The sequence below is a fragment of the Diachasma alloeum genome, unplaced genomic scaffold (assembly GCF_001412515.2).
Source record: "Diachasma alloeum isolate Michigan unplaced genomic scaffold, Dall2.0 Dall_scaffold_00856, whole genome shotgun sequence".
Taxonomy (NCBI): domain Eukaryota; kingdom Metazoa; phylum Arthropoda; class Insecta; order Hymenoptera; family Braconidae; genus Diachasma; species Diachasma alloeum.
The window spans coordinates 220636-247020 of record NW_021680977.1 but is presented as its reverse complement, the minus strand read 5'-3'; the positions used below and the strand labels follow the sequence as shown (position 1 = coordinate 247020).

The 26385-nt window shown below is 34.8% G+C and overlaps 1 protein-coding gene across 1 annotated transcript; it reads right to left on the bottom strand.

The window, feature by feature from the left end:
• Window positions 1-12205: 12205 nt before the first annotated feature.
• LOC107044977 (protein disulfide-isomerase) lies at window positions 12206-21289 on the bottom strand. Its single transcript, XM_015267060.2, has 4 exons — window positions 20476-21289; window positions 15142-16214; window positions 14898-15026; window positions 12206-13635 (listed from the first exon to the last, which is right to left on the bottom strand). The coding sequence occupies exons 1-4, from the start codon at window positions 20618-20620 to the stop codon at window positions 13498-13500; spliced, it is 1485 nt and encodes a 494-aa protein (XP_015122546.1). The 5' UTR covers window positions 20621-21289; the 3' UTR covers window positions 12206-13497.
• Between the last annotated feature and the right edge of the window lie 5096 nt (window positions 21290-26385).

Here is a 26385-nt window from a genome sequence, read left to right as displayed (position 1 = left end):
TCTGGAAATTCATAGGTATGTTTTTTTTCTCCCAAAAATTTGTTATCAAGACAATGAAGAAATTACCACTCATATTTCAAACATAATTATTGTTTTGACTTCCCAATTATTTAATCAAATGGAATTCATTACTATTGCTGAGACATAAAAAAATTCATCTAGGAAAAAAATTAAGAAAAAATAGGGCTTATTCACTATGTAATTCTGTGGAAATTCTCTCACACTTGTATTTTTATTTTCGTGTCACGGGACATGAAAAACCCCATTTTCGTGGCGCTGCGCGCCAACGAAAACGTTTTAGGAAAAATTAAGAAAAAATATGGGCTTAGTCACTATATAATTCTGTCGAAATTCTCTCACATTTGCATTTTTATTTTCGTGTCACGGGACCTGAAAATTAATATACACACCTCGCCATGGAAACCATATCACCCTTCCCCACGTGGGGGACGGTGATCTGCTTTTCAAGGCTCGGGCATGTAATATACTATTGCTGTTTCCTACAGGAAATTCTGCATTTTTTCGAGTGTTTTTCAGTTCAAAGAAAAAAGTTTAGTTCAGAAACATTCGATAGGGAAAAAACGATAGATTTTCATTCCGCTCCATAAAGAGAAACATTGCTCCAGGTCTGCAACTTATCCTGTTGAGATTATCTGTTTAGAAAAAAAATTATCCTGTTAGAAAAAAAATGAAATTTCTTGGACAGTTGACTGCTAATTTTCAGGACAATGACACTGAATCCGATTTAGAGACAAAATTCCTTAGTTTACTGGAATTTCCAATCTAATATGAATATTGAGTGCCAAACTCCATTGAATTTTCAGTGAAATCTGAAATTTCATGATTTTTTCCCCCTAAATGGCATTCAGTGTCACTGTCCTGAAAATTCAAGAATATATTTACCAAAATTTTCTGACTTTCTATTCATTTTTAGAGAAAATGAAACTGAAATTTACAGTTCTCTTTGATTATTCCACGAAATTCTGAATTTTCAATCACGAAATTCCTTGAAATTTCAGTGGTAATTAAAATCGATCAAAAGTTCCAAAAAGTGTACCGGTGTAGACAAAAATTTTTACCAGTGTATTTGACCCTTGTCAGTCATATTTTTTAATAATTGAAAAAAATTCTTTGCCTCCACTAGTAGAGACATAGTATATATCGATACGAGATGGAATTTTCACGAGTGTGAAGTTGGCGGCGGCCCGAGGTGAAGCCGAGTACAATAAAGGACCCTCACCCTTTCATGGGTGGGAAGTACTGTTTCCTCCCTCGCAACAACTTTCCACCCTTAAATGGAAAGTATTGACTTTCCTCCCGCTCATCAGAAAGCAAAATTTTCGTTGCAGGCGTATTAAAAATTTCTTTCATCATTATTGCATGAAAAACAAATGTTAAATTTAATCTACTTCCGACTTGGAAACTGATTAATTTTGATTTCACTGGAATTCTAATACTGAAAATGGTCACGCAGGCATTTAGAGAGCTGGATATCCAGTACATCATGAAAAACAAGAACGTAAACGCACAGGAGGCTGCTGAAAGACTGGAGGAGTATGGGTACGATGTTGCCAAAGCCGTCAGAGTAAATAAATACGATAAATTTATAATTAAAAATTTCTCTTTTGAGTAAATAATATTTTTATTCTTATAATATATCTCCAGAAATGGGGCGGACACAGCGAAGTCGGATTAGAACGTGTTCTTATACATTATGCAAAGAAGAAAAATCGAGCAGCGATTGAAATGTGGTGAAAGACAATTTTTTTCTTTCTTACGCACAGAACTTCCAGGCTCTAAAACGATTATTTAACGATGAAACCAACTCTCCGTCCCCACCCTATTGTTTCATTAACCCCACCCACTCACGTCAGTGGCATATATATAGCGAGTTTTCCATTTGCAGAAAATTTTAAACAAAATAAATGTTCTATGTATAGAAAACAAATTTTGCATACGCACATATACCACACATTATTTTTTGTGATACCTGCCGAGTTCACTGTTTGGAGCAGTAGTGGGGGTAAAGTGTTTTTTTTTAGCATCGAGTCCATAATGTTTAAGGTTGTGCGGAAATGTGAATATCAAGTACTTAAGGATAATCGGGCGAGGAGGAAATGTAGGAGGTGAGGCGGAGGGGTTTCTATTGTTTTCCTGCAGAAAACCAATCGCTGAACAAAAAAATTTTTCCCATTCGGATTCAAAATTCAGGCAATATTAGGGAGTATCTCCGGTTAGAAATTATTTTTGGAGCTAATCAAATTTATTTGTATCTGTTCCACGCATTGAATGGTTTTCAGATTGTTTTTTTTTTAATAAATGAAAAAATATTAATCCATGCGAAAAAGTGGCAACATCGTCGGTAGTGTTTTTTTTTCACCAGGAGCTGGTACCACTAGTTCGAGGGAGCTCCAATCACACCGCTTCATCGCTCTCTCTCAAGAGATGTTTAAATTGACCGCGCTACCCCCACCCGATCGGTACTTGAGACGTTGCTGCTCGTTTGGGCTGCGTGCGCAGAAATTTCATTTTTCAGTACTTTTTTCGCTATTATTAATAAACAATGTTCCTAGGCGACAATCTTTTTCACTCAAAAAATCATTGATCACATGTTCTAAATGTGTCTAAAGTTTCATGACTTTGGCTGCTTTTCTTCCTTGGGTTTTGCAGTTTTTTTGTGATTTCCATAAGATCACGCGTTAAATGACCACTTTTTCAAAAATTCATAAGAAATTAACCATGTTCCCCAGCAGTTTGAAACTTTACACACGCCTTTTCCATTATTTAAAGAATATGTAAAAAATAAAAGAGAAAAATGGCTGCTTTTTTCCTAACCCTCCGGGCTCGCCCGATTATCCTTAACCCTACTCTGGTCACCTCCGCGGGGATTCCCCGCCGTGTTATTTGGGCTTTAGTATTGCCGAATTCACTCTACACTGCCCGGGCGCGTTTAGCGAGCTTCCGGAAAAGTCGCGCCATGCGCAATTTCATTTAACATAAGAAAAAATAATTCAGCGGCCCGAAATAATTTGTTTTTTTAAGGAATTTTGGGGAATATGTTGTTTTAAAAACTAATTTTTAAACACTTCAATTGACAAAGTCAAATTTTTTTGAATTTTTCCGGTAAGCCAGTCAATTGTAATTAAAGAAAAATGACACTTGGCGGGTCAAGTTAAAGTCAAGCTTTACACACGAGAATTCACTTTATACACAACTTTTGAATATTACAAGCGGCAATCAACTTAGTTTTCAACTGAGAGAAAAAATGATTGCAATTGAACTTCTCTATGTTTAATATTGATATATTCTATATACCTTATCTCCACCTATGGATCATCTATGTTGTCGATAGAAATGCTTGATTTCTCCAAGTCTCCAGAAATGAGAAACCTTCGGTTTTCCAAGAGCACGAACGACCCATCGTTGGGGACGGAGGCTTAATGTTCATATGTTATTGCAACTAATAGCTGGAATAATTATTGAATAATACTGCAGCTCTTCCGGGATATCGATATATGTTCACTGAATTTTTTTCTCAAACTTCTAAAAATTACTTACAATATTCTTGCCATTTCGTTTTTCCAATTCTGAGCTATTAGTATAATTTCACATAGGAGATTGTTCATCGCAAATGTTGAATCCTTTAAGAATGTCGAAGTATCGTTTACAGTTTGGTACGGACCAAACTTTAAATTCAACCATTTTCAATCATCAAATTTGCCAATTTAATTGAGTGAGAAAAATTTGAAAAGGTTCATTTATACCCAGCGTCATTCAAACTACATTTTGCACAGAATTATTGTTTTTTAAACATTTGTTGTGTATAAGTAAATAGTTGCAATTGTTTAAACTTTTGTAAACTTTATTTTTTTAGGCATAAAATTGATTTCTGAAAAAATCATGAATATGAATAAACTTGTTACGATTTCGAACAAATGATTTTTATGATGCAAACATTATTTTTTCATAAATTATTTATAAAAAATGCTCGTAATTTTCAAAAATTGCCATTTTTTCATAATTTTATCAATCTTCTTCCAAAAAGAAACTCTCTAATTTTTTTTCAGATTTTTAAATGTTTTCTAACAGTTCAATATCAACATTGATATTCAAACCTTCCAAGTTTAAATAATGAAATCATGGTAAAATGTCTGGAAACTTAGAGTCAAATGGGGCTCAAATGAAAGCTCTGATGTTCGACTACAAAAGTAGAAAAGCATTTCACTGGAGAAAAATCGCTAAAGTACTTGGATATCCTTAATGTCAGATGCTAAACCCTTTTCTAATACGTCCTTGTGCTTGCCAACTTTTAATCAGTCATGCGACCTGCACGTACACGTTGCCGGAATGGCATCGCCGTTATTATGACTATTGTCAGTTCATAAGGCCTGGGGAACAGAATGTAAAAACTAGATGTGATAAATAAATTGTAAATTGATGTGATCATTACGCATATTCTAACGCAAAAAAACAATACAAAAATATAACTTCAATTCAAATCATGTATAAATATTTTTTATTACACTATTTTTTAAATAAATGGGTACTTTATGCGTACACTGGAAAAATTTCTGAATAAAATTGAAAAATGATGAAAAGTTCCTCAAATGTTTAGATGTTCGTGAATTTTTTTCTTTTTCCTGGGGAATTTCCAATGGAATGAAATCAAATTTTTTGCACTTTTCGGGCTTTGACAAATTATGCTAAATCCTTCTGAAAAACAAAGGGTCTCCCACCATTTTACAATTCATTTTGCTATGGAGTTTTGTAATTTCACCTGGAACAATTGGAACTATTTCTTTATATTCTTTTCCGCATGTGCTGCACAATATGGTAATTTCGTGCAACGATCGATAATCGAACCTGCTCATACTGTTCCATAAACTTCATGAATTGTAAAACGTAAAAATTGGACGACTTAGGTTCACCTTTCAGTGAGAAAAATTCTTCAGGCTGTGCATCCCAGGAAAGTGCATCAAGGAACGTTGAAATTGCAAGTTCCAAACGATATCTGTCCCATCACACGGTTTTCCTGCTTCAATACTGCAGTAAGTGGACAAATTCATGACTACATAAATTATCGCGCAAAAATTTAATAGAAAAATCTAACGAATTCGCTTGCCAATTCTATTGGACTTCAATTGAACTTTCTATTAATTTTTGGCCCATTCAATTGAAATTTTCAATAGAAAGTATTCTATAGAAAAAGTCAATAGAATTCGATTTTTCTATACAACTTATTCTATTAAGATATTTTCTGTAGAATTCCTTCGACTCAAATTTTTTTCATTACATTTTTCTTTTCTTTTCATAAAAAAAATTAAACAAAAAAACTTGGAAAACTTCAGCCGAGGAAATTCTATCGAAAATATCTCAATAGAATAAGTTGTAGGGAAAAACAGAATTCTATTGACTTTTTCTATAGAATATTTTCTACTAAAAATTTCAATACAATCGGCCAGAAACTCATAGAAAGTTCGATAGAAAGCCAATAGAATCGTCTAGCGAGTTCCTAGGTTCTTCTATTAAATTTTTTTATATGTAATAATTCATGAATTAATCTTCTGTGCTTACAAGAACCGGAAGTCTAGGATTGAGGACTTGAGCAATTGTGAAAATCATCTTATATAAATGTAAATATTCCTCAGAAGATGGGTCCAGTGTCTTCATGAAAGGTACTACAGTGCAAACTATTAAATCATTCAAATCCTTTTGATAAAGTGTTTGTTGGAGTCGTTGGCTCATCGTGAATAAAGACAATAGCCCATTCTTGTTGGAGTATTGAATCGTTAATGGTTCAGTGAACGTAGAAAAATACTTGTAACTAGTCTGATTCCATATTCCATTATGCAGCCACCCCTTAGCAACAGATTGTTCGTAGTTAGACACATTTGCGTCTGATCTTCGAGTTTTCAGGGTATCATATTTTTTTATGTTAGAAATTTTGCTCAAATTATCCAACTCGACATATTTCTTCTTAAGAGACGCAGAATTCTCAGGAATTTCGTGCAGATCTCGATGTAATTCTGCAAATCCTTTGATCAACTTGACGTGATTATTCAAAGCAAAAGCTTGCGATTGATTTTGATGCTGAAAAAACAAATGAACTGTTAAAAACTCATTTGAGTGATCGAGTAATAGAGACGAGGCGATAAATTCAGAATGAATTTCCAAATTAATTGTTGGAATAAAATTGAAATTTTATGGATAGGTGGTTGGTTTTATGGTAGGTCAGTAGTAATTCCCAGGAGAGGGACATTGAATTCGATTTTAGGGGGAAAAAATCATAGAATTTCCAATTTCACAGATTATTTTTCTCACTCGGATTTCAGCCAATCAGAGTGCAGTATTTGAGGCTGTCAAATAGTTTTATTTTGGAAATTTCTAAAAGATTTCCGGCAGAAATTCACTAGTAGCTTTTCAAATGTTTCTCATCTTTCAACGCATTTCACATTCAATATTCTGTGTGACAGATAAACAAAAAAGTAGGTTGTGAATATATGGCCGTGTAAATGTATTCGGATGCTGTTCACTGTACTCTGCTTGGCCGAAATCCGAGTGGAAAAATAGTCCATCAAATACCACTCGTGCTTCAAAATTAATCGGATATTTTCCGATAATTTTGAAGCACTAGTGGTATTACTACTGAATATTTACACAAAAGTATCAAATATTCCATTGTCCGTAAATTGCAATTTTTCCCATTCCAATCGGCTATTTCTTATTAGAGATAGCCGCATAAGGTATTTTTAATTAAAAAACCAATAATTGTGAAAAATAGTACATTAGAGTACAAGGGCACAAATTTCGTTTTCGACGAATGTGAAGTTTACAGGCCGAGCCGAAGGCGAGGTCTGTATTCACATTCGTTGAAAACGAAGTTTATGCCTGAGTGGTCTATACTATTTTATGCCACATCGTGCAGAAGTCGAGTCAGAAACACGCTGCGCGAAGCGCAACGTGCGATAAACTCGACTTATTGCACGGCGTGCCATGAAAAACGAAATTTTTGTTTGACCATTCCGTTCTTGAACAAGTGGGTTATCATATAAAAAATTGGGATAATTTTTGAAAAAAAAATTGAGATCCTCGGACTCGGTCAAAGTTCATTAATTTTCACGGCACATAAAAACATGGGTTTTGTCATCTTCTTATCATGATAACGCAGACACTATCGGATGAAAAAAATTAAACTCCGTATTGGAGTAGAGCAATATTCAGAGTGGTGCGATTTTTGCTCGCTAAAATATAAGCCTCCAAAGTTTGCGGACTACACTTTTGAAAAAGATAGGAGGCCCGATACGTCGCGATTTTAACCTCGCTTCGCTCGATTAAATCGCGGTTTTCGGGCCCAACAACAAAAAACATTGTTCGGCACACGGCCGTGAAGAACTTTTCTATCTCTTATGACTACAGAACTCGCCTTCGGCTCGTCCTGTAACCCCATATTAGCCAGAAAAGTTCCTCGTGGCCTAGTGTCGAAATGTACTATTTTACAATACCTGCCTAATGAATTGACTTTTTGGGACGATTTAGTGTGGGTAAAGCGCGTGTTTTCTGCACGAGGTGCGTTAAAGCTTTGCCTAGCCGCACGACCTTGAATTTTACGCACTCGGTGCACAAAAACAACCACTTTGCCCTCACTACCGCCCCGAATAATGAACTCGGCAGATATCACAAAAAACAGTATATGTTACATAAATTATCCACAGAAAACATCTTCCAATTAATTCCTCTATATTCACTAGTTCCAAAGCATGCGCAGAATAATCTAAAAATCCAAATTTACTCACAAATGAATCTAAATCATCCAGAAATTTATTGACTCCCTCTCTCTTCTTTTCATCATTTTGTTTATTCACGTAAGAATGATAAATTTTCAATGGTTTAAGTAACTCCTGCGGGACTCCAAACTGATTTAAAGCCTCGACAACATCCATAGTAAGTCGTTTTTTCTCCGTAATAACTCCACCCTGATTGTCACCATGCACTGGACAATTATCCCTAGGGGACGCCAGAGAAGGCGATGATGCGCTGGTTGATGACTCCAGAGAAAATTTCTTAATGAGATTATCCAACTCTGTGACTGAAGGATATCTAGACTCAGCCCTTAGACTCGTTCTACTACTCCCCGCGTTCCTCAAATCATTGGTGGATTTAGAATTATTTTGGCTCATCATTCTAATACTCATTTTGTTCGCTGCTATGAAATTCTTCGGCTTCGACTTCACCGATTTATCAGTTACGCTAAGTTTCTGCTGATTTTGGATCTCTTTCTCTTTTATAGTCGTTTTGTATTTGGATTTTGGATCATTTGGTGCATAAATTTTCTGCAGAGTGGGTTTAGAATTTTTTCGTTTGACTTCTGCAGTTTTCAAAGTTATGGATTCTCTGAATTTTTGAGCCTGAGCCAATGCCTTTTCGATTCCTGTGGCAATTTCTTGTGCTTGTGTTTCTGCATCTGGAATCTATTACCGAAATTATATCAATGAGGGTTTAGTAGAGCCATTCGAATAAATTTTGAAATAATTATTAATTGCGGGTTAATCTCTTCACTACATAATTGTCGGAGACTCCGTCAAGAAATTTTTCTTGTATGGGACTCGAAACGTGTAAAAATGGGTAATATGATGATTCGAAATGGCCATTCCTCCGAAAAATCATACAAAGTCAGGAATCTTCTGAAAAATTCGGGAATTATTTGAAAAACGTCGATTTTCCAACTATTGATAAATCTTTCTAGAATATCCCAGAACGTTCTGAAACTCTCCAGATACTTCAAGAGACTCTTCGATTTATTCGGAAGGTTCCGAGACCTTATATAATTGCGTTACAGAATATTCTAACATTTGCTATTATTTTCCGTGCAAAAAACGATTTTATTACAAAAAAAAATTGGACCGCCTCGAGACGTGTGAACAGCTGGTGACTCCTCAATTATGCATTTACGTCAAAAGCGAGCCATTTCAGAACAAAATGTGTAGTAATCAGATTCGCAATTAATGAAGTCTCTTACTAAACACTAGAGGATAATGGCATTTTTTAAATAAATGAGTATAGTTGTTGTTGCTAATAAATTAGCAATTTGTTTCTGAATGGATTCTCTTTCTTTAATTCTTATTTAATTATTCTCTTCTTCTGTTTCATGTCATAGTACTACTATTTTTTTTACTCGTAAATGAGATCGCTGAACGATCCTCGAGGTCTCCGACTTCAGACTAAAAATCATATATTCGGACTTTTTAGACTATATTTAGTGATCCTAACACGAAAAATTGAAAACTAAAATTTAAGCGATTACAAAGTTTCCATTCAGGCGCAATAATATATTTCGATGCGAGTGCGTAAGTTTTTTTTTACACTCGCCAAAGGCGGGTGCTATTCTTCCAAGGGTCAAAAAACACCTTTCCGACGAGTGTTGAACTCTATTTATCATCACAATGCGATGAAAAAAATAGTATAAAAATTTCTCCCAAAATCACTCATTATTCAGATACCCATAATTACACTCGACTACCAAGAGAACGCTCTTAAGGATATCCAAGTACTTTTGCTATTTTTTCTCCAGTGCAATGCATTTGGGTTATTCCATGTGAACTCACCCAGGTCGAAACCCTCACCATCGCCAATCATATTGCCGATTTTTCCTGTGGTTGTATATGGAAAAATATGACTTCTCAAATTTTTTCAGATTTTTTGAGGCATCCTGTGGGCAGCCATGTTTTTTGCAAGTTTTATCTTCAAATGCGTGTAACTTCCGTAAAAATCAACCGATTTGAGTTTTTTTTACAAAATGTGCGTCTTCAAACACCCTTTCCATATAAAAATATGCCAATTTTTTTCAATTCGTTCTTCCATCTATTTCCTCAGAAAAACCTCAAAAAACTTCAAAAAACGGGTCGTTTTCAAAGTTGGACCCTTTTTATATTTTTCAAAAAATTTCAGTGAGTATATTGGACCAAAATAAAATTTTTCACCAAAGGTCAAAGTGGGATCTCTATTAGAACACACCACTCGGGAAGATTTATTGTTAACGAATTTTCAAAAAGTCATCAAATTGTTCCAGATTCGAATATAATGCAGTGATTCTTCTGGCGGTAAATTCAAATAATGCTTCTGCGTTCAAATGCGAAAAGAATTTTGAAATTTTTGAAATTTTTCATCCCGGATTCGTATATTCAAATTGGAAATGACGGCCACGAAATGGGAAGCCCACTTTGGCCTTTGGTGAAAAATTTTGTTTTGGTCCAATATATTCACTGAGATTATTTGAAAAATATAAAAAGAGTCCAACTTTGAAAACGACTCGTTTTTTGAAGTTTTTTGAGGTTTTTCTGAGGAAATCGATGAAAGAATGAATTGAAAAAAAATTGGCATATTTTTATATGGAAAGTGTGTTCAAAGACGCACATTTTGTAAAAAAAAACTCAAATCGGTTGATGTTTACGGAAGTTACAGGCATTTGAAGATAAAACTTGCAAAAAAACATGGCTGTCCACAGGATGCCTCAAAAAATCTGAAAAAATTTGAGAAATATTTTTCCATATACAACCACAGGAAAAATCGGCAATATGATTGGCGATGGTAAGGGTTTTGACCTGGGTGAGTTCACATAGAATACCCCATTTACTTTTATAGTCAAACATTATAGCTTTCATTTGAGCCCTATTTGCCCCTAATACTCCAGGCATCTTACAATGATTCTATTATTTAAACTTTGCAGTTCTGAATCTGAATTTCGACATTACTTTTGGAGGAAGATTGAGAACATAATTTAAAGATTGCAATTTTGGAAAATTACGAGCATTTTCTATAAATAATTTATAAAAACAAATCATTTGTTCGGAATCGTAACAAATTTATTTGTATTCAAAATTTTACCAGAAATCGATTTTATGTCTAAATAAAAAAAGTTTCCGAAAGTTCAAATAATTTCAATTATTTATTTATCAACAACGAATATTTTTAAAAAATCATTCTGTGCAAAATGTAATTTAAACAACGCTGAATATTCATGTTTTTTTTTCAAATCTTTCTCACACAATTTAATTGACAAACTTGATGATTAAAGATGGTTGAAGCTATAGCGTGGGCCGAGGGGCTGGTCACTCCTCAATCGAATGACTCATCAGTGATTTCCCGAATCAGATTTCCTGTGATTTCTTATTGATTTTAGTGATTTCTCGAATGATTTTTGTGATTTCTCAATCAGCATTAGAAATCATGATTTCTTTTGATTTCTTGTGATTTCCATGATTTCTAGTAGATTCTAATGGTTTCTTGATTTCAAGATATTAATTCATTAGAATCTAGTGATTTCGGAACCAGAATGGGGCAACTGTCAATAATGCCAGTTCTCTACGTGACGTTACAATACGTAAGGATGTCAAAAACTTCATAGCGTCACATGTCGTGATTGGGTGATTTTGAACACACCAATACCATAATAAAAATTGTAGCGTTGAAACTGCAAAATCAATTTCGATTTGACACTTCTCGATGATTTCTAATGATTTCGGAAACCACCTAATTTCTTTATGATTTTCAGAAATCTTTAAAAATCACTACCGAAAATAGAAATCACTGGATTTCTGATGATTTCTTCGTTGATTTCCAGTCGCGTGGTCCAGTGATTTCCTAAGTGATCAACCCCTCGGTGTGGGCCGTATCAAACTGTAAAAGATACTTGGGTACCCTTAATAGGAAATCACTACATCAATCACAATTCTCTTGGACCAGAGAGATCCTATAGAAAAACATTAAGAATCCTTCCACTAACTGAGAATAATTACTCACAGGAAGTTTATAGTTTTCCCTAAAATTAATCATGACCTCGTAATAAACCTACTACAGTGACATATCTCAACCCCAAACGAATCCCTACATTCCTACTGGAGCTATCTCGACTATCACCCAGAAAAGAATCGAAATGATTAACCAAAACTCACTGGAGCACAAGTGCAACAATTCTCATCAACTTCTCGAGTCACCAGAGTCTCTACAACCCAAGGACGCAGAACAAAATTCGCTCCATCACATTCTGCCTGCAAAATTCTTCTGACATTTTCAGTCGATGTCAAAGTAAAATCCACAAACTGCATCAACAACGATAAATTTTCCCGCTTGTCTCCTCCTTCAACCTTCAATTCCTGTTACGAAGAAAAACATGATTAACTAATGGAAAATAAATAACAAATGCAGAAACTCTTTATCGAAAACGTTGACCTTTCATTGATGATAAAAATGATACAAAATCAAGGTAAAATATCTTATATATTATGAAGAATATATAATAAAGACTTAGTGATAGAGTTTATTTTCTTCTTAAAATCCATATTTTATCTCTTTCATCTTTTCATAATTCGACTCTCCACTGGTGTTGATTTCATTGCAGGTGTTCCACGAGGATATTAATCAGTCAAAATAAACACCAGAAGACATAATTCACATTCTTTAGTACAATTAAGTCCTCGCATAACAACCATTGTTCCTCATATACATTTGATTTAATATCAAAATTCCTTTCTTTATACCTCTCAGTTCTTAATTTTGCACTACGAAAATATATAAAACACTCAGAAATCACTTCTCTTCATTCCGGAATGATTGTGATTAGCGAATCGACAGATGCATTATTTCAAAATGAAGAAAATTGTATATTACTTTTTTTGATTTTATAAAAATAAAAACTGCCTCGAACTATTGCATCTTGCATCTGTTGAATTTTTTAATCGTCCTCGTATCCATAGTTATTGATTTTCTTAACTCATGCATCTCGAACAGGGATGATTTCTTCTAAAATCACTAATTACCAAAATAATTCTGAAGATATAACGAAAATTGGCCTGTTAATCAATTTTAAATAATTAGGTGATTAACTAGGCAAAGAGCAAATTTAGAAGAATGCATGCGAAAAACAATTCTCATCAGAAATTTTCAAATTGTCTCTTAAACCCCTCATTACTGAGATAATTCCGTAAGTGCAGGTTTCACCATTTTCTTACTGCAATTGATATTTTTAAAATCCCAGATATGCCTGCACTTTATTTAGTAGATTGATTATCATCGTAATCAATAATGTGGAATGATGCCCAGTGTCATGATTGAAATAATTGAACTACGAACAGTGAGATATATTAATTGAAACTAACAACTTATAGATCGAAGAGAAAAGAAAAACGGTATGAAATTATTATAAAACTAGATCAGACTCGACTTGACCGAGGATGGCTTTCGTTTCAGCACTTGGAAGTGCTGAAATGAGTCTGAATGGACGCTAAGTTCTCCCCGGGAAGAATATCATTGAATCCATTGAGAGTGCTCTCAATTTATTGAGGGTTTCCGAGCCCTGTGAAGGTGGATGCGGCACTGATGGGACAAGGATGGGGTCTAGACGGGGTCGATTGTCGATTTGAGAAGCGAGAAAGTGTGGGCCGCGAACGATTAGTATGACGCTCTTTGCTGATTTTTTATTTTGCTTTTTGTGCATTTGATGATTTAAAGTTCGTCCTTTCTTGGCACATCGTCATCCTCGTCCTCTTCTTGGGTCTCCTTGGCGGACTGACCGTAAGTACCATCTGATTCGATGAATTTGCTAAGACCTTCTAGTGTTCTTTCACCACTGTATTCAACAGCCTGTAAATAATGAGATCGTTTTAATTAATTTGTGTCAAAAAGTGAATTTAAGGAGTGGGTTCAGAGAAAATTTTAAAGAGACTTTTTTTTAGAGAAATGAATTTTTTACAAAGTCCCCAAGATAATTCGAAAAATAAACACAATTCCACGGATGAAAAAATTTAATAGAAAAACGTAGCGAATTCGTTGGAAAATTCTATTGAATTTCTATTGAACTTTCTATTAGTTATTGGCCAATTCTATTGAAATGTTCAATAGAAAATATTCTATAGAAAAGTGAATAGAATTAGATTTTTCTATATAACTTATTCTATTGAAATATTTTTTATAGAATTTCCTCGGTTCAAATTTTCGAAGTTTTTTTCTTTGATTTTTTTGGTGAGATGAAAAGAAAAATAAAATGAAAAAAACGTGGAAACTTTGAGCTGAGGAAATTCTACAGAAAATATCCGAAGAGAATAAGTTATATAGAAAAATCGAATTCTATTGACTTTTTCGATTGAATATTACAATGGGTTTGGCCGACAACTAATAGAAAGTTCAATAGAAATCCAATAGAATTTTCCAACGAATTCGGTGGGTTATTCAATCAAATTTTTTCGTACGTGGTGGAATCCACAAATTTTTGCGACCGCTTCCGTTACCCCTTAATGAAGGGTATTAAGGCGTGGTACCAAAAATGTAAAGAAAGTTCCGAAAAAAATCAGGTTTGAGGTTTTTACATTTTAAATCCAGTCGCTAAATTTCGAATGGTGGATGAAAACCGTTTACGGGATCACTCAATAATAATTCTTCGAATTTAACATGGGTTCTGATGGAAAAATGCGATTAGGGCACAAAAAGGAGAGATAAACTGGTTCAATCTCATATAAAGATGTTTGAAATTCAAAAAATATGATATGAAATTTTTAACTTGATTGAAAGTTGTTATCAACAAATTGAGAATTCTAGTTGTACCAAAAAGATTGGTTAGCATGGGCAAGCGAAAACTTGAGATATCATCGAAGCCCATTCTTTAAAGCAAAGTAATTATTAATCATTCGAGGAAATAAAATGTAATCTCGGAAAAAAATAGATCAGGAGAAATTTTCAATTTGCTTGGTTTTAGCATATTTTGGGTGTGTCGTCTATTTTTTCCTGGTCGATTTTCCCGTCTTTCACTCGCCGAGATAAACCCAAAATCACAATTCGAGATTTGATCCAAAACAATATAGAACAGAATACATGTGAAGCCAATTAAAATTTTCATCAATCATATTTACCTCATTAGTGTCTTTCTTGTACAGGATAATAGTTGGGAAACTGTTGATCTTAACTTCCTCAAGTTCATTAGCAGTGGCATCCATCTTGGCAATGACAACATCATCACTGTCCTTGAATTTCTCTCCAAGCTAAAACAGTTATTAATCATTAATTCCTTATCTCCAAATGCGTCTCATTGAACAAATATTTTCTCATCGTTATCTCAAAAAAAACACATTTAATTTTTTTGCCATCGATATTTACCTTTTCATAAATTGGAATGAGCTGTTTGCAGTGTCCGCACCAGGGAGCGTAGAATTCGACAAGAACCTTCTTGCTCTTGTCCATGGCGACATCAGCGAAATTGGTGCCAACGAGTACCTTGACGGGCTCCTTGTCCCAGTCCTCAGGAAGGGTCTGAGTCAGTAGATGCCTCTTGAGTTTTCCATCGACAAAAGCAGTGACGAATTCGAGTACATTCTCAGCACTGAGCTCGGGCTTTTCAGGCTTGTACTTAGTCATATCCTGCTCGAGATTGATGATCCTCATGTCAGGTGCATCGTCCTTCTTCAATCCGAAGAATTCGAGAATCCTCTCGTGATCATTCTCATCAACATTGATGGTGACGAAGAGAACTTCTCCTCTGAACTTCTTGGCGGACTCCTTGATGCTTTCGACGTACTTCTCGAAATGTCCAGCCTCTTTGCTGATGAAAAGAAGGAGGTGACTCTTGATTTCGCCACCGAAGATATTCTGGGCTGTGTCCTGGTTGAAGTCGACGATGATGGGAAGGGAGTTACTTGTGATGAACTTCTGGAGTTTTTCAGAAGTCAATTCATCGTCGAAGACAGCTTCACCTTCATCGAAGTCCTTGAAAAGAATCACAGCACCATCTGTTTTCTTGTATTCTGCGAAGACATCTTCGTTGCTCACGATACCAAAGACGTGAGCGTCATCGGCGCTTGCAACATCTATGAAGATTTTAGCTCCATCGGACTCTGGGTCTTTGAAGAAACCAACAATGACGACGGAGTTAGCTTCCCTGAGGGCTTTCACTTCATCGACTGAGGCCAAAGTCTTGGCTGGAGGTCCGGTCTTCTTCGTCACCCAGGCGATGATGTCGTCGGCCTGACGGCCACCGTTGTACTCGATCATGGCACCCTTTCTGTAGAATTTGAGGGTGGGGTAACCACGGACTCCATGTTTCTCAGCGAGATCTGACTCGATGGTGGCGTCAACCTTGGCAAGTTTGACGTCTGAGCCTTGCTCTTTCAGCTTTTGAGCCGCCTTGGCGTACTCTGGGGCGAGGGCTTTGCAGTGACCGCACCATGGGGCGTCTGAAAATAGGGAGAGATACGTAATGAAAGAGTTTTCAAATTTGGTGAAATTGTTGTGAAACAATTGCGATGAAGATGCGTTCATCGATTGTTTACAGTGTTTTGTGGAGAAAAAAGTTCGTACAATGTATTCCGATAGGACCTGTTCATTTAAAGAGTATTTTGAAGATTATTGGAACATAAATTCTGTTATCCAGGGAGTTGACCTTGGAGCTTATCGGAGGATATCTCTGAGGGGTACACTGAGAAAAAAAACTATTTTTGCCAAATATCCATTTACTTGAGAGAAATACTCATTTTTTCAATACCGTATTTCTCTGGTCGAATACTTTCCAGGAAATTCTTCTTAGGTTTCAATTATGACAATTATATTGCTCTAGAAGATGATCATGTTAGTTATAACATTGAGCGAACTCCCTCTATAGTTCAGTAGCAAACCGGTAAAACGGTTTAAGTTGATTTTTACTATTGGTCAGTTTTCAATGAATATCTCGAAATCTAAGGAAGATAGCAAAATTTTTGTTATAACTTTTTTTTATAGCCCTCAATTCGTTCTATAAAAAAGGTCATGACGAAAATTTCGTTATCTCCCTTGAATTCGGAGATATTTCTCGAAAACTCAGCTAAGGGCTAAGTCGACTTAAACCGTTTTACCGCTTCGCTACTGAATTATACACATTAAACATTAAAGAAATTTAAGAAAAATGAATACTCATTGGAGTTCATCCAAGGTCATGATTTAGAGCAACATGATTGTCATAATTGAAACCGAATTAGGCTTGCCTGAGAATGACTCGATTGCAGAAATACGATTTTGAAAAAAATAAATGCTTCTCTCAAGAAAATGAATATGTGGTAAAAATAATTGTTTTTCTCAGTATAAGACATTACACTGAGAAAAAAACAAACAAGTCTTGCTTGGGCCAACAAAATCGCTAGTTAAAAATAAGCAAAAAGTAATTGTTTGATTCGAATTAAAAAGTCTTAAACATGAATAATGCTCTGCTGTCGATAACAACGAGATATTTGACTCAAGAGGCGGATAATTCACACGTGATGTAGAGGAAAATTTATCAAGAGATATTTTGTCCCGAAGTTACAAGATTGCTATCATATCATAATCATGGATCACACAATATTAAATTTCTGTAACATTACAAGGATTTGACCCTTACATTGTTGAAGGTTTAAAATATGTTGATTCAATTTTTCAAATGATATAATATTAATAATCTGATTTTTTACGAATAATGATATATTTAAAATTTGTTAATATGAAACTGCAAATTTACTGCTAAATGAATAATTAAAATTTCTTGAAAGGGGATTTTCGATTACACAAGTAATCATCAATCTTCCTACCTCGATTATTGATTGATAAAATATTTGAAAATTTGAATTGATGATATTTAAGTACTCAAAAAATTTCAAGAGTGATGTTATCTAATTGATGGCTACAATATTTAACCGTAATAAAATATTACAAATTTGGCTAACTCTGATTATAATTATTTCATTTAAGAATTCATATCTTGTCTGTGATTATAGAATAGTCGAAATGACAAACTAGTATCCCTTGTTTAGCATAAAATGAACATTTTTTGGGAGCAACATAAGGATGCAAGTATCGAAAAATGAAGAAGTAGTGCTAGAAATTATATTTTTTGTTTGCGCAAAGAATACAATTTTTTGGAACTACTAAATCTATTTTTGCGACTGAAAGTTTTCATCGCGTCGCACTCTTTGCATGTTTTCGGAATAAAAAAAATTTTTTTTGATAATTAAAAAAAAAAATTTTTTTGGCACAAGTAAAACTTGTTTGAAACCTCGGCCGTTTTTCTCTCAGTGCAGAGAAACAACGAGAGAAAAAACGGTAGCTTGATATTTTTCTCAATCTACTAGTTCAAAGCATGTTTCTAAATATATTATATATTTTTGAACATTGTTCATAGGAATTTTCATAAGAGAGAATGAAGGTCGACTGGACTATTTCAGAAAATATTTATGTTTATGTTGTCAGGTTGTCATTTTTTTACATATTTCTCCATAAAAATGTTGTCGTTATCAACTTTTATCAATGTAAAACAAATTTTGCATACATTCAACTGACAGCCACAACATCTTAAGTAATAATAAACAGATTTAGCTGAAACAGGTTCACTCCATTTGTCAAAACATTGCCCATCGTCTGTACCAAAATGACGATAATTCACCAAAAAACTTTACATTTCATGACAGATAATAGATAACGGATCTGAAAATTCTCCAAAGCTGCAACTCTTCTCTTCAATCTGGTGAAGCAAAGGAATAGAAAGTCAACATGAATCATCAGTGTACATTATATACATCTTCGGTATGGGCTGCAGTATACAGCTTCAGATTTTAACCAATTCCCTCGAAGAACTGAACTATGATTGAAGGGAATATGTTGACTATTTTCAATTTCCAATGTTTCATAATTAAAAAAATTGAAACTATTATCAAAAATTCTGCACACACCTCATATTTGTCCTTCAAATTCCCCGAAAAAAATGTTTCCAGACGAAATCTCATAAATCTTTTGACCCCAAAAACAAAACTAATTTGCGGAGTGAACATGTGCTCAACTAAGGGGCTAAAACTAGTGAAGAACGTTCTTCGCGGTATTTAACTATCTCAAAGATAGAAATTACCGGAGAAAATTACATATGTTACAGGATAATTTTAGTAGTCAAAGAGAATTCTTCTCAGGCTATCTCCCAAAATCACTCATATCGTTAGATAAATACCAAATCTTACAAAAAAGGTGAATTCACTACTAAATTCACTTCTACCAGATCATGACTGAATACCAACATTCTCTGATAAAAAATATGCAAAAATGCGGGGTTTTAATCAGATAGAAAACCTATAAACAATGACCAATAATTTTCCCATAACAAAAGAGAAAGAGCCAATCATTTGCTCATGCACCTATGAAAAAATCGTATAGCAACTTTTTATACGGATTGCGTATAGAATTTCTATAGGATTTTGTATATGATATTCGGGTATTTCTATACGGATATTTTTTATACAAATTGTTTCTATACGATTTCAATAGATTTAATCCTATACGAACCACTGCCTCATGCATAGAAACATTTCGTATGGAGTTGCGACATTTTTTTACGTTTTTCTCTGGAGCGTTCAGACATCTTTCGTGTGGAAACAAAAATTTATGTATAAAAATAATTCGTAGGGAAATATCCGAATATCATGTAGGGTGACCAGGCCAATTGCTGGACGATTAAAAGAAATTCGAGTTTCGTGGTAGGATCTAAAATAAAAGAATCAACTAAATGGGGATATGATGGCTTCCATACCTTCAAGAATGTTTTAATTAGCAGAAAAAAATTGTTTAAAGTGAAAATAACAAAACAAAGAATAATTAAATTGAGAAATAGTTGAATGTAGCCGTAACCCCCAATTTCTGGACGACTGTCTCATTTTTTATTTATTTATTAAATGTTTATCAATAGAAGAAAATAATTGATCACATGATTATACACAAGTGATATTATGGAGGTGAAATAATCAATACAATTTTCATTTTATTTGTGGAATACTCAATGCAAGTTGAAATCGTCCCAGAAACTAACCCCCGTCCAGAAATTGATCTGTTTACCCTACGGAAATCCTATAGAATCCTATAGAAAATTTCTATACGATTTTTTCATACGTGCTCCAAAGCATTTCCTCCCATCCTCTCAAGCATCAAGAAAGCCGGCCATATGGAATCTGGTCCCCGTATCTCATCACCCCATTCGCACTTACATAATTCATTCAACTTTAATCGGCGTCTAATCGTCAGACTCAAAAACAAATAAAAATTGAATAAATGACACAAGTGTTCCACAGGTGCGTTCGCCTCCGGACGAACTGCTCACCCGATACAACAGAGAATTATCAAACCACACGGGGCAAAATCAGAACAGAACCTCACGATTCCGAAGTGACTTCAACAATAAAGAATATACCGTTACAACCAGAGAATTAACTCCACTGCAAGAAACAAACGTCTGCGTGGGGTTTCATCTGAGTTGTGATGACGTGTAAGGTCACATCTGAACTTGTCCCGTTGTCTGTACCATTCTATTCCATTCTGTTCTGATCTGCTCCGTACCGTATGTCAAGTAACATCAGCCGGCTTGCGTCAAAGCGCAACAGGAAACGTCGAGACGAAAACCCCAACGAGAGTCAGTGTCAATATGTAAAACTCATCAAGTAATTGAATACTTACAAAATTCGAAGAGAATGTACTCGTGGTTCTTCAACGCCTCCTCGAAGTTGTCTTTCCCGATGACGAGCACCTCATCTTCCTTCTCAATCTCCGCAAACGACAGCGCTAAACAGCAGAGTAATACGAAAGTCCCGGCGACTCTCATTGTTACAATGTTTCAATTAAGCAACTAATTAAAACCGAAATTTAAATAAAATTGAAGAGTTCAAGGGTTCCACTGAACTCGATGTTCCGATGGAATTTAGGAGCTGCGCGAACCACGTCGGGAGTCTTAATGGAACAACGAGGGACGACGCGTAGGAGAAAAATGCTCCAGTCGAGTGGGGCAACACGGTGGAACGAACGAAACGACGACAACGAGGCAATATACGTATATATACAACGAGCGCAAGCGGCTGATTGTGGTAACGCGTGGCGGAGTCGGCGTTCATCGTGGTAAACGAGGATTGGTTGGGAAGACACCGGGAAGCTACTGCCGACCAATAGAAACGGCGAGGGAGAGACAGTCAGTGCGGTAAGTGAGGATTTTGACATTATCAACGGAGTTTTCAGCGAGTAAAGAATTTATTTTTGCGGTATTTTGGAGGGGTTGGGGGAGGGGTCTTGACGTCATGGTGAGGAGGTGGTTGACAGGTTTTTTTTTAATGATGTAAGGACAAGGACAAAGTGCTGACCACAATGAAATTCGAAATGAGATGGAAAAAATAAGGTACATCGAGGGGCCATTCACATTCGTAATTGTGATGTCACTCGCTGGTGTAATCAAATAGTAATCACATTCGAATCAATGAAATAATTCAGTAGCGAAGCGGTAAAACGGTTTATGTCGACTTAGACAGCTGAATTTTCCAGGAATATCTCCGAATCTAAAGGAGATAGGGAAATTTTCGTAATTAAGTTTTTTGTAGAGCGAATTGAGGGCTATAAAAAATGTCGTGACAAAAATTTTGGTATAACCCTTGGATTTAGATATATTCACTGAAAACTGGCCATTAGTCGAAATCACACGTATGAAAAAATCGTATAGAAATTTTCTATACGGATTGCGTATAGAAATTCTATAGGGTTTCCGTATATGATATTTGGATATTTCTATATGAATATTTTGTATACGAATTATTTCTATACATAAATTTTTGTTTTCATACGAAAGATTTCTAAACGGTCCAGAGAAAAACGTAGAGAAAATGTTACAACTCCGTACGAAAGGTTTCTATACCTGTGGCAGTGGATCGTATGGGATCAAACCTATAGAGATCGTATAGAAATAATTTGTATAAAAAATATCCGTATAGAAATATCCGAATATCATATACGAAAATCCTATAGAGTTTCTATACGTAATCTGTATAGAAAATTTCTACACGATTTTTTCATACGTGCGACTTGAACCGTTTTACCGCTTCGCTATTGAAATGTAATCAGTGAAGTCATATGATTATGTTTCTTGAAATTAGGGGAGGGTGGGGCAATATGTACATGTAAGGTAAAATGGACACTGAAAAATTTGGGAAAAAAAAATTTTTTTTCAACATTCAAATTTTTGAAAATTGTTTCTTCGAGTTATAAATCCGCATAGGATGAACTAAAATGGACGCTCAAAAAACGAAAAAAAAATTTCAATAATGGAATTATTGAAAATTGCTTCTTGGCAAAGTGCACAACCGAAAAATTATCCAAGAGTGGGGTAACATGGACACCCGAAAAAGTTGGTTCTGTTCAATTTTTAATCAAGAAAATTTTCAACAGACATTTTCCAACAGAATCGTGTCGGTATCTTTTTATGGAGGGAAATTTGAGTTGGAAGAGATATTAACAAATAAACTTCAACTCTATTAAAGTCAGTAGTGAAGCGGTAAACCGGTTTAAGTCGACTTAGCTCTTTGCTGAGCTTTCGAAAAATATCTCCGAATCTAAGAGAAATAGCAAAATTTTCATTATAACCTTTTTTGTAGCTCTCATTTCGCTCTACAAAAAAGGTTTATTTGGTGAATGACTAGATTTAGGGCGGATGTGGGATGAAAATGTGGAGGGAGATGTTGGGAAAATTACTGATGAGCCGGATTTAAAATATCACACTTTATTTTGTGGGATCGAACCACTTTGTCAAAACTGTTTACACTCTTTGGTAATTTAATTGTTGAATCTCTAATTACACTGATAATTGTCTTTCACTGTTAATTCGTTGAGTCACTGAATTTAGACTGAATTTAATCAACAGAGGTGATGTACTGAACAAAACGGTGATCTTACAAAGACCAGTGATGTACTTGATTACTAGTGAGCTAGGTGAGGTTCAAGAAGCTACTGTACTCGGTGAGGTGCAATATAAAACTTGTACAGGTGATTTGCCCGAGATAGACTTGTACGGTGAGAGGCTAAGCCTAAAACGATTCGCGCGTGTTTCGCTAACTTATGACTGATGACCCGAAGGGTCCCGGAGATTTTCGAAGTAGGCCGATGGTCGACCAGAATGTTCTGGAATTTTAGTTGCGTTTCAAACAAGGTTATTAGAAAAAATTTGCTATATCGCTTACGTTCCGAGCTATTCATTAAAAACTCATCAATAGCCTAAATCGGCTTGAACCGGTTTACCGCTTCGCTACTGAATTTAACATTGAAAATTTGAAATATAGAGTAGCTTTGGATTTCCTGTTTTACTATTGAAATAACTCTAAATTTTTTTTTTTTTTTTGATGAACAATAATCCCCTACAAAACTGGCCTGTTGTCCATTTGCGAAATTTGTAAGATGGCTACTTTTCTACTTACAAAGGAAATCATCATAAAACAATAATGGAGGAGGGAAGGATAAATGAGCAATGAAAAATTTGGTTTACCAGCTCCCACTACAAAAGTCAAAAATGAGTTTTTTTTTCAATTTGAAAATTACAGACATGACTAGTATTGCAGAAATTGAATAATACTATTTAAACAAAAAATTGAGGAAGAAATCGAACTGTCCTCTGATGATTTCTCGTGAAATCATTCGCTATTGAGATAATTAGGCAATGATGTCTATCGTTGAAGATATTTGTGTTTATTTTGCGAGTATGTTCGGAGTTGAGGGTTTTCAGGTGAAAATAGTGAATTTTTTTTGCAGCGGAGAACGTTTCAGACCTAAAAATTTCTGAATGATTTCACCTTACATCACTTTTTATCCAGGTGATTAAAAAATTAACATAAGACACCTTTTACTCCTTAAAAACTATTTATAAGTTAGAAATAGATTTATCAATTGAGCTCAGTCTAAGCTCATCACAAAGGGGAAGAATTATCCTTTCAATTGAAAAATACAATTATTTCATTTCATGAACAATTCAACACGTCATGAATATTTTTAAGAAAGTTAAAAGTGTCCATTTTACCCCACCCTCCTCTAATAAGTGATATTAAGAGCAATTCCCAAAAAGCCTTTTTTGGAGTCTACGGAACTTCTACAAACGAAATTTACGTACTTCTAACATGAAATACCCCATGATTTCATCGCGCGTTTCCAAAATGCACGGAGTGAAATGTTCAATAAAAATTACGGAACTCACAATTCGCTCACCGATTACGGCATCGACTCAGAAAATTTAAGTGACAGTATCGTAATTTTTCACAGGAGATTCAGATAAAAATTACAGAACACTCTGGAAAAATTTCGTGACTGTTCCGTAAAATTTCTTACAACCACATTTCGCTCCGGAATTACGGAAAAGATACGTAATTTTTATTGAATATTTCTCTCCGTGTAGTAAAGTTCAAGATGTACACAATCGGTGATTGGTTCTATATTTTTACCGTGTGGTTAAGGTGTTTCGTGAGAAAAAGGTAAATAATGAGATTTATCTGGAATTCATGTAGAATGTTTAAAATCACAATTGAATTAGCTGTGAATTTTCCTAGAATTTTTTCAGATTTCCTTTTCAAGTTATTAACGATTGTATGAGTCGCTTCTTATACATAGGCTTTTATGGAGATTTTTGTGATACCTGCCTCAAAAGTGCACTTTTAGGAACGGTTTAGGGTGCGTAAGGCGATTTTTTCCCGCACGGCGTGCGGAAATTTCACGAGCGTGCACAGAAACAACCACATTATCCACACCACCGCTCCGAACAATGAACTCGGCAGGTATCACAAAAAATAGGATGTGTTACACGTGCGTGTGAAACGTGGAACTTTACGCACTAGTAACACAATATAACATTTTTTGTTTAGCACGAAACTACATTACCATCTGAGCTGATAATATAGTTTCATGCTAAACAGAAAAATCTCCATAAGAGCCCATGTATAAGCAGCAACTTTAATCGTTAATAACTTGAAAAGGAAATCTTAAAAAATTCTAGGAAAATTCGCAGATGATTCAATTGTAATTATAAACATTCTATGTGAATTCCAGATGAATTTCATTATTTACGTTTTTTCACACGAAATACCTTAAGTCGTATGCGGATACTGAAAGTTGTTTTATTTGAGCTACCGCCACTAAAACAAGTTTTGTCGACTGAAATTGTATCGAGGTTTATCAGAAGACCAAGAGGTGAAGAAGATGATTGTTGACACAGGTCAACATGTATCGCAGCTCCGACATTTTGATTCGTTCTGTTTTCATGTTTTTTATCTAACGTATCGCCAATTCATTGCATAACAAATATCTCGTATTTTTTTCGCTGACTTTGCTGCAATTTTTCTGCATGGAGAGTAGTAATTGTTTCTATTTCCTGCTTTATTTGGAAATAATGACATCGAGCATGTGTAGATTTAGTTACGGCCATTATAACCTGACACTAATGCATAATAAATCGCTTGAAACTCTTAAGACTATGTCAAATGAGGTAATTATCTTAGAAGTAAGTGATTTTATCGAAAAATGTGAAACAACCGCCTTGTGGCCAAGGAAATTTCCTGTACGAAAGGTTCTCCGATGATTTCTCCTAACATCCCTCCTAATGATTTCGATAATTGTGGAACTGAGAAAATTATTAGATAATTACGAGTTGTTAAAATTCACCAAATAGTTGTTGAAAAAATTAGTTATAACTAGAAAAACTTGCTGTTGATACTTGTTGAATTTCAACAACTAGTTGGTGAAATTTAACAGCTAATTAATGAAAAATCAAAAAAAAAATTTCAATTTCATTCAGTCAATTTTTACTAATCAAACTAGATGGTGAGGGCATATGTACATTTGGAAACAATCCCGTAATCATTTATATCTTGATAATCGATCAATGTCTCCCCTAGAAGATATTTTCGCAATAATCTATAATTTCTTGCTAAATTTGATCCATCAAATAAATCGACGAACGTTTATTGAGAATTTAACAAATGAAATTGAAAAATCTTTTTCTGAATTTTAATTAAATAGTTGTTAAATGTGACCAAATAATTTTCTCCGTGAACTAACTCATAACTGAGTTCTATCGAAAAATATTAGTAGCTCACAAAATTGTGCTTTCTTCAAATTATCTCCCAATATTGTTAATGACCGAGATAATTAACAATATGCAACGAATGATAAATAAATAGACTAGGAAGTAATAATGAATCGTAGCTACTCAACGCTTTCATTTGAAACAATGAGATTGCGCATGCGTAACTGTTATTACAGAATTATAACCTGACGCTGACGTAAAAAAATTAGCAATCAATTTCTATCGGTCTCTCTCTTTCTCTCGCTCAACTATTCATAATTTTATTTACGGAATGTCTTCAGTTTTTTTTAGGGTTTGACTGCATTTCTGGGATTCTTGGAGACTTTAAGTGATGAAATTTATCATTCGTTTTAGAAACTTAGGCCTAGTGAGGCGGAAGAGAATGAAGTAATTCAAATTCAGGGACACTCAACGTCGTGCCCCTTGACGATATTTGTGGTCTGCCCTTCGACGAGTTTTTGGCATCGTCTGGGAACAAAGTATGACAA